The sequence below is a fragment of the Pholis gunnellus genome, assembly GCF_910591455.1.
Source record: "Pholis gunnellus genome assembly, chromosome: 1".
NCBI classification, from domain to species: domain Eukaryota; kingdom Metazoa; phylum Chordata; class Actinopteri; order Perciformes; family Pholidae; genus Pholis; species Pholis gunnellus.
The window spans coordinates 27,866,706-27,876,998 of NC_136528.1; the positions used below are offsets into that span (position 1 = coordinate 27,866,706).

Here is a 10,293-nt window from a genome sequence, read left to right on the forward strand (position 1 = left end):
CGTAGTTTATTGATCTGACTCAGATGTCATGTTAGAGCTAGTGATAGACGTTTCGGCTGTTAGCACCACTTGGGCCAAACAGTAACTCATCCATTCATGCCACCTGTTGTCCATGAGCAGGCTAAGTGACATCTACCCAGATCACTATAACCCATCCAGATAGAGAACGAGGACACTTAATGCTAAAACGTCTCAAATGAAAATAAAGGTAATATCAACATGTGTCACATTAACAGCTATTAATATTTATATCTAAAGAAATTAGCAGAACCTGAAAATGTACTTTTCCAGGCCATGCGAGAGCATTGGTCATATCACAAGGCTCTATGGAAAGGTCGCTAATATTACCTGTTGATTACTGATTTTATACCTCATGAATGACTAGATTATATTATGTAGTCTGTGGTGAATTAACAGCTGTGGATCACCACAGCGTGAAACGGTGGCATTGAATGTTGTCAGAAGGGATATTTAAGATATGCCCTCTTAAAATAATAATACAAAAATAATCAATCCTCTCAGGTGTAGCAAGTGCTAAGTGTGAGCATGCCAGTTTGGCAACCATCCTGTGAGACCATGAAAACACATACTGGGAGTTTGCCCAGTGCTGCTGGAGACTATTGATTTTGGAGGGACCTCTAATGTGATAATGTCATGGTTTAAATCTACCACCTCCAAGTTAAACTTTGCAAGTGTCCATTGTAAATACACTTAACACCCACCAATGTACACAAACCAGCCAGTTCACTCAGCCATGTACATTATCTCTCTGCCTGTATGTCACAGCACACAAATACTATACCAGCTTATTCTACCGTCATGTTCACTGTTAATGATTCTACAAACACCTTAAATATAAAATGAAACCAAAGCCAAAGTTTGGAAACAAAAATATGTTTCTGAACGCCACCACCCATGAAGTTCAAACTAAATACATTGTATAAACTTGTTTGTGGGACTGATCGGTTGTTTTTTTTATACCGATTCAACATTTCAAATGCAGAGTCTGTACCTGTGCGCTGTCCTGGGACACTTCCACAGAGGGGGGGTCTGGGCTGTACACGGTCATCATCTCCGGCAGGGCCAGCTCCTCGGGCTCCATGACCCCGGCAGGTCTGTAGTTTGTCTCTGGAGAGCTCTTCTCTTCCACGCAGAGACTGCTGAATGACTCCTGGGAGGAAGCCCAGTCCGTGCAGTCTGCAGGCACACTCCTCCCGGCTCCTCCACCAGCTGCTCTCATCATCAGGCCACTCCCCCCTCCTCCCAGGCCTCGAGCAGGCTCGACAAGTGGCGTGGAGGGGTTGCTGTAGCTGGGAGAAGTGTACTGTTGAACCTGCAAGCTGGAGGAGACGGGATCGTACTGCCGCCTCATGTCGCGCATGTCAGGAACAGAGGAGCTCATCCGATGGTCCATGGTGTGTTCCAGCTGAACGAGATGCTTGCTCGGGCTCGTCTTGCCTCGCCGGAGGTGTGGCAGCATCTTCTGGCGGAGATGCCGAAACATGCCCGGCTTCTTGGAGTCCATGATGGGAGGGAGTTTCAGTCGGCGTCTAAGACCGGCAGCTGGAGTACAAAAGACAAAGAGGGAGGACAGTCAGTCACTTTCATATCTACAGCTGCGACTGACAAGAGCTGCAATTTATCAGTGTCTGTTTCATGTTCTTACAATTCCACACATTCAAAATTGGCTAAGAAATTGTCAGTCAGACTAAAATATTCTTCTGTTTTTTCTACAAGTAACTCACATGCATTGTTATGAACATGCAATAAAGCTCTACTAGGTCTTGATCAGCCATCACATAATTACAACCATTCAAAGGATGACTGTATGTTATGGGGTCAGATCAGTCTCAATAATTGCAAATGCACACAGAAAGACTCACAAATCCGCACAGAACAATTCACAAATATATTTGATTTACAAATGCACGCAGAACAATTCACAAATACATTCCAATGCACAAATAAATAAATTACGATTTATATAAATGTAAAAAAAAAAATCACAAATATATTTCTGCATTTGTATGTATTTGTTTGTACACACATAACCCAGCATGAAACCACAAGGTGTCACTTTTCCACTTTTAAACAAATGAGATATAACGTGTATATGAGGTTACCGTTAGCCGTTTCCCCCCATTTCCAGTCTTTATGCTAAGCTAAAATAAGCTAAGCTTGCTATCTGCATGAGACCGGATCCTCTTTTCATCCCACTCAAGTCAAGAAAAGAAATATGCGCATTTTCAATAATATGTAACTATTCCTTTAAGTACTTGAATTGTTTGTGAGTCATTCCTAAGACGCGTGGTTATCACTACATATGCATCCATAATCACCTTCACTAATACTCAGTGGTTACCTTTAATTACATCAAAGCATAAGCAATCAACACCTGCTCTCAATTCAGGAACAGATGCTTAGATAAGTCTGCTGTGATGCTAACGGTGTGGCGGGCCGTGCATTTTATGCCTGGGCCTTCTGTGCCGTCCTACTACAGTTGAACAGCCACGGTGCAGATACACGAATCCGTGCATGACGGGACGCTGCGTCATTAGCGGACAATGCATAGTCAAATCAACGTAATTAACACAATGACAACCACAAAGTCATAAGAACCAGTCACATATATTCATATGACAACAAAGCATGACACATCAATCCAGCAGACCTGCAGCGGATCCACGCATTCCACCACACAAGAGCACGAGCCATTCAAAACGACCGGCTGGTCCGTGGAAGCAGAGCAACAGAGGAAGACAGGAGCTGTGCAATGAGAAAATAAGCTAATGGGAAAAAATATATATAATACATGTAGTGTATTTGTGAAAAATTATGAAATTATGAAATAGCTATCACTTTGTTTAGGCCAGCAGAGAAGGCTTAGCTGGCCCTGATGGCCCACCACTGTGCTAATGTCAGACTCAGAGAATGCTGCATATTAACAGCAGAAATCACATTATTAGTTCTCGGAATAGAAACTAAAGAGTGAAAAAGCAGGACGGGAACTGGGCGGTAAGGAAAATTCTGCAGCAAACATCAATGTAAAGAGTCTGCTGAACGGTTGATGATTAACTCATGTTGCCCAAGACAGTGATAAAATAATAAATCATTGTTCTGGGTCCAATGACAGCAGATTTCAGGAGGAAACTTTACCTCTTTGAACTCCATTCCATGCACCCATAAAAGAGTTCTTATCAGTAATACAGAACATGCAACACACCGCAGCAACCAGATTACAACATGTAGCGCTGAAACAAATTCCAATTAATAACTGCAAGGACGCAGTAAAATGTCAGATAATAATTTTTCACATATAGAGACTCTTTTTCACAGCAGACATTTTGACCAGTAGGAACAAGTGTTACTCATAATATCAACAATGCTTCTGTTCCATGCAAGAGTTCAGGTAATTGTAACAGTGAGTCAGCAAATGTATCATTCACGCCTTGGATTTTTTTACTGTGACATGTCAAAATGTCTTAGATTAAAGGACACATGACTGTGAAACACTCTAAAAGCTTCCTGGCAAATGAGCAGCAGAGAACATTATAAAGTACGGTGAGGAGGGTGAGGGATGGTCCAGGGTTTAGAGAGGAAGGCTTTCAACCAGAATAGTATTATGTATTCTCTTCCAGTGGGCCATAGACCAGACCATAATTAGGATTATATTAGTAAAGGATATGCATAGACTACTCTCCCTTTGTGTCAAGCATTATAAGTGAAGTCATATAATTATCGTCATTTCATTCCTTCATTAGATGTGGGACAACAGCAATTCTCTCCTTTGGATGCAGCTGTTTTTTGACTGTGGACCCATAAATAACAAACATTAGTTAGCGAGCAACACACACAATCTGTGGGAAAGACTGCGGACCATCTCGACCGCAAAGCTCCTGAAGATCAGCTGCGCCTTTCAGATGCGACTCCGAATTATTTTTCATGCAGCTGTATGTAACCTCATTGAAAGAGCATTCCATCGAAATGAGAGCGGCCACGAAATATACGCACCAGATAGAACCGGCTCCGCCCACTGTCAATCAAAACAAAGCAAGCCATCAACCCAAGGGCGTAGGTTTGGTCTCAGCATTGGTAGGGACACTGCCAGCCCCCCCCCCCGCCATATAAAAAGAATTAGTTGATATTATGTTGAACAGGCAAACCTTACTAAAATATATTAACATTTGTGTAACTTGGAACTGATTTAAACATAACGTTAATAAAACCTTAGTTTAAATACAAAACAGTATTCTGCACCAAATAAATAATAATAATAAATAAATGAATAAAAACGTTCTGCTAAAATACCAATATACATTAACAGTATATTCTATATCCAAAATATATATAAAAAACTTTTCTCAGTTGTGCAGCCAAAAAAGACAACACAAATTAAAAATAAATCTATTCTGCAGCACTTAGGTTATAAATAAAGTGCTTTCCTCCTTTATGCAATTATTAGTAGTGCTGGGCAACAATTATCATTTGTAAACGCGATTAATCGCATTGTTATGGCAAAGTTCAATAATTTTTAATAACACTGCTAATTGTTTTCCCCCCCTCTAATTAGAAATAGCTTTTTTTCATAAAGTTAAATATCAAAGAGAATTTGTGACCTTTGGGTAAATAATGTAGGCTGCACCTAAATGTGCCTACAATCTTTCCAGACCATGAGATGTGGTCGAAAACTGAGGTTGACATGAGATCATCTTGTTATTGCTGTTTGTTACACTACGGCTGTACATTATGCTGCCTTGTTTATGCAGTAAATACAAAGTGTGTGTGAAGTGTTATTTAAGATTCAGTTCAAAATGTCACTTGTTACTTCATTTACACATGTTAACACCACACATGAGACTCAGGTTAGAGCTTTCGGTTAAATCAACACCTACATGTGCTCTCGTAGCTGTTATTTTATCTGCGACAGTGCAGGTTAAATACAAAAATAGATAATAAAAAAAAATAAACATATATTTGACTATATTACCTCTGACTCGGGGTGACGGAGGAAGCATTTCATGAACTGCTTTGCATTGATTATACTGTGCAGGTATTCTGTCCACTCTTTTGGAGGTTTTCCAAATGGGATTATCGGTAGAAACATGGCGTGACTGAGCCACTACAATGTCTTTTATGACTTGTTGTTCCTGAAACTGCGTGTGTTTATTCAGCTGACTCATCTGTCATGCATTCACAGCTCACCCACTGCAGCATCACTCCCATTATCCAGAACAATCTATTTTAAAACGAGATGACCAAACAAGCAGGTATACAAAGCAGCCGGTGCATATCGTGATGCGTCATTAATGCTTTAAAGCCGTCATCTCTGCAGCTGATCCCTGCCATACAAACGACGAAACCTGATCTTGTAAAGCAACGGCCCCCATAAGCCTCTTACTGGCCTCATACTATGCATCGCCATTAACTGCGGCCATGTTATCAGCTGGTACGAGGAAGTGGAGGAAGTGGAGGAAGTGGAGGCGGCGAGGTGGCAGATTAAAGAAGAAGACAAGAATCAGTGTTTACAAAACACGCAGAGATGATGACAGACGCCAAGAAGTGAAATTTGAAATACGGCTTGAAGAAATGTGAGTCCGAGCATTTCAAAACGTGACACGTGATCTCAGACACTGATAGCAAAGTACAGCATAAACAGAGTTTCACTGAAATATGTTTTGGATTTGAGTATGCACAGTTCGAGGTGGGCTGAAGTATTTCCCCCAGGATTTAGTCTACAACCACTTATCTCTATATCTAGTTTGGAGAAAATTAGAAATATAGAAAATATAAAGACTCAGATATATCAAATTCGGAATTTTCCAGCCTGACCCAAATAAAAGGATTAGACGGATCGCTGACAGCGTGAGAGAGGAAAAAGGATGACGGCCACTGACAGCAGCCTGGACTAGTTATTCAAGTGACGATCGCCGGAGAGGAAAAATGTGTCTAAAGTAAAACAAGTTTGTCGTGTTCTACCTGTCCACTAGTGCTTCAACAGACACATGGTGTTGAAAGGGTTACAACATTCTGAAGTTTGAGTCAACTCAAACTTCAAAGCCATAGTGAAATGTAATATCTTTTTTTTTGGAGAGTATTTTTAGATCAAAATCCCTCTTTTCTTTAAGTGCAAAATATGAAACTGTTTTTGATGACTCATCTTGAACTCAAAGGCGGTTACATGAATGTACTCAATTAAATGTAATTTGGGGTGACAAGCTATTCCCCATCCATCACACAGAGACTCACTGGAGCTCGTGGGTAGCGGTAGATCTGTGAATAGGAGGTGTGTATTTGGATTTCATTTGGCAAAAACTTTGTTTACATTTCCAAAGATTATGGCTGAGGTCTGATATATGAATTTCACCCACATCCTGCTCCGCCTGATCTAACAACACTGGTGAAGGAGGTGCGTATAAAGGTGAACAGTGCTCTGCAGCTCTCTAGAGCTCCACATTCAATACTTTTGTGATCCAATCACAACTGATGGGTTTGATTGTAGCGGAGGGCCTTCTGTCCGCCACAGAACTACTAATGGAGTTGGAATATAGTAGCTTATAGTAGCATCTCTAATCAATAACTTTTCGATTGACAATGGACCAAATGAGGATGCGTTAAGTGAAAGTGGCTGCTCATGGTGACAAATAAAGATTACCCAACGCAGAACTACGTTGTGGTCAAGCATCGGCCACAGCAGGAAGCGGTTTTCAGGAAGAAGACTCTAAAACCCACTTTACCTGTTACCAGAGCCGAACAACAGACAGGCATTAACACAAATATATATATTTGACAGGTGAGAAATAATAGGACAAATACACGATAATGTTGCTCTGGGTCAGCGGAGTGTGTAAATAAGTTTACCATATCAACATTATAAAGGTTTCAATATGTCAATGCTGTTATGTATAGCTTGTTTATGCTACACCCCAAGTGGCCAAAAGAATCAGTGAATGCAGGTTTAAGGTTCAACCTTTACTGGCTCTCACCAACATCTTTCTGTACTCAATTAAATGTTCATGTCCTGTTCAACCTTTCATTCGATTTTTTGACAACAGCAGGTAATTGAGACTGGATTTAAAAGGGATGAAATATAGCCGTGATTCTTCTAATGCTATTTTGAATAACTGGGTGATTAGTTCAAACGGTCAATAGAAGACCAAGCAAAAAGTCCAGAAACTAAGCAAAGAGGAGAAACCTTTTTTATGTATTGGAGGCGTTTAGCAGATGTTTTAGCCAAATGTTTTATTTATTGTCAGTTCAAGCCAACATCTCCATAGTTATTCTCAGGCACACTTTACTGACCTAGACTGTAGTGCTTAGTCAAACAATCAATAAATCACAAGTCCCAACATCCTTCACAGCCTGGTTATGGACTTTCACACCAGCTAGAAGGATTAACAGAGAGCATCATGGGAGCACAAGATGACCACAGTAACCATGTGTACCGTACTACCGGAGTGTCACTGGAACTTTGATTTGACTAGAAAATGAGCTAAGCTGAAATTGTGTACCGTAGGTGTGGTCCCAAAAAGATTAACAGTCCACTGCTGATAAAGCAGGGCCCTGGTGTAAGTATGTGATGGAGATATACAACCAGATGGCCACACAGCTGTGTGGGGCATGATATTCATTTGAACTGCCAGTCAAGCCAGAGGGTGGGGGGGTGTGGGGGGGGGTGTGGGGGGGGGGGGGGGGGGGGGTCAGCCAGATTTAACCTGGACTAAGCAGATACTCCACAGCTGTCAGAAAAGCCTCCATTCCAATTTGTTAATGGGGAGAACTACACTTTCAGCAAATCCTGATCTACAATTCAGTTTAATTGGCAAATTACGTCCCCTTCCAGAGCAGCCAGCCCCCCGCCAGCCCCCCCCCCCCCCCGCCAGCCCAATCCGTGGACATGTGAAGGCTGTGACGCAAAAAAAGGCCGGCCAAGGTCGTGGCATCCGTCCTTTCCCGTTTCACTGACCTCCCTCGCGTCACATTTTAGTCGTTTATCTGACTCTCATACGTAAAGAGAAACTAGATTCGGTCTCGTAGATCGGGACGAACGAGCAGCCAGGGGCGCAGAGCTCCAAAGGTCTTGGCGTTAAACAAACACGGCCTTAAACCGGACACGATAATGGATGAAGCAACTTATGAAGGAAAACACAAAATGACCACGACCAGTGCTCTGAAGTAAGTAAGCTAAACAGTAAGCATGCAAACAGCATCTGTTGATCGTAGAAAGTGACAGTAAAATATTACATGCGAGCAGGAGAGAAGAGAACAAACACACACACACACACACACACACACACCAGTTACATACAAATCATATTCTGTAAAAAAAAGGTCTATAATTCTATGTAATAAAATGATATATTATGACATGCATCCAATCATAATACACATTACTGGGGTACTGGAACATAAACTGAAAATATATACATTTGGGTTTGTATTGCCACCAATCAGAGTGGGGAAATGATGAGCTCCTGCATGCGGTCAGCTCCTCAGCCACTGCTGTTACACGTGCAGGAGCAGGCTGACACATGTACTGATGACTGGATGCCTGTCTACTGCATTTCTACTTCCATTCATAAATAGGCCACCACCATTCGAATATAGAAAGACACAGATTTTTACTGAAAGAAAATCGGATGGTAGCGTTGTAAAATGATACTGGCTTAATCCGTTGTTTTTAGAGATCTAAAGATGAACACGCAAGGATTTGGTCTGCCTAAGATGGATGGATGGATTTGAAATGACCTCTGAGCGAATTGTCATTGTGATAGAAAATAATAGATATTCTTATACAAAACTGGTAGGGTAGCAGTTATAAACACCTCATTGCTTCTGTGGTGTTATTTTCTCAATTTGTTGGGACAAGTTGAGCAACCGCATCACAGCCCTGTCAGAACAAGACAAGAAGCTATTTCCTGAAACTATTTCACAGCGCGTAGTTTCCACACTTTGATATGTGGACTGAAGCTTACTGCAGAACACAGTCACACACAACCCACAAAAAAACAACAACTCGCGCTTCAATGAAAAATCAAGAGTTCCACTGGATTTCAAACTTGTTTGTCAGTCCGGTGGTTTCAAGTGTTTGTACGCTGCATAAACAAGACATGTGGATGATGGCATTTCTGTGGGGAAATACCCTCTTTGAGTTGGCAAAGAGGTTGGTGAAAGTTGGTTATTTAACCTAGAAATTACTCAAAAATGAGTCCCTTGGACGGCACCTTGAAACGCCACAGTATCCACGCACTGCCTGCAAAAGTGACCCGCTGCTCTCTAAGAAAAGACCAGACCAGTCTCCATGTGACGTTATCCTGCTCATCCGAAAAGATGAATGATATTAATGCATCTCAAAATCTTAAGTGAGTCGATGGGAGGGGGGGAAACATTGACATCAAACGTCACTATTGCAACATTCTCACTGCGTCCATCGTGTCTTACTGGAGACATGGTGCTCAAGATCAGCCTACAATCTTCTATTCAAACAAGTGTTGATTGTTTATTCTTGTCGACATGGAAACTTAAAAAAAAAAAAAAAATCCTGTTGCGCAAGTTTTGCAATTCGGTGCATGGATTACAAACACCAAGCAGAACATTGTTTAAACATCATGCCTCTTTCCATACACATGTAAGCAAGAGAGATGCACAACTCCCACGAGGTTACAGGAACTTCAATGTTACAAAGAGTTAAAATGGGGTCTGAGGCTTCTCACCTGTCCACCGGAAAAAATGTTTCTGGACAGGAAAAAAGCTCACCTGACGAGCCCCACGGCAAAGACCACCACAGGTAACTAAACTCGTTACCTTCCTGCTTCCCCCTAGAAAAATAAAGTACTGGTTGAACTTTTACCTTTTTTCCCCCGCTGTTAAGAGCCTCTGACGACTATTTTCTCTTTCACCTCATGGCTGCTAAACATTGGGGTTAGAAAAACGATGTCAGCCGCTCCGACCATCGATCGTGATGTGTGGCTTTTGCTAGACTTCCTCTTCTCCGTGGGAGCGTCAACACAGCGAGCCAGACTCTCCCTCTGTTAGATGAAGACCTTCAAAATAAAAGCCCTGCCCACAAGCACGTGCACCACATATAAATAATATAAATAAAACCCAAGAAAGATGTGGGAAATGGAAATAATTCGAGTAGGCTAAAGCTTAGCTTTTCAGAGGAAATGATTGTATATGATCATACAATTGGCCTAACGCACTGCATGTTTTGTACAAGTTTGTGCTATTTAACTTTATACCAACTGTAGTTTACTTTAAAAGTAAAACCATACATTTGTGGGTGGGTTATCAAGT

The 10,293-nt window shown here is 41.5% G+C and overlaps 1 protein-coding gene across 2 annotated transcripts in view; it reads right to left on the bottom strand.

Annotated features, from left to right (window-relative positions):
• The window catches only part of mctp2b (multiple C2 domains, transmembrane 2b), a 33,877-nt gene extending 23,893 nt beyond the window's left edge, over window positions 1-9,984 (bottom strand). The window contains exons 1-2 of one of the 2 annotated variants that reach the window (XM_079186559.1): window positions 9,848-9,984; window positions 1,013-1,563 (exon numbers count right to left, since the gene is read on the bottom strand). In XM_079186559.1, the coding sequence (XP_079042685.1) occupies window positions 1,013-1,525 (513 nt within the window). In that variant the 5' untranslated portion in view covers window positions 1,526-1,563; window positions 9,848-9,984. Of the gene's footprint in view, window positions 1-1,012; window positions 1,564-2,671; window positions 2,767-9,847 lie in introns of those variants that run through there. The other variant, XM_079186558.1, reaches the window with a different exon arrangement.
• Between the last annotated feature and the right edge of the window lie 309 nt (window positions 9,985-10,293).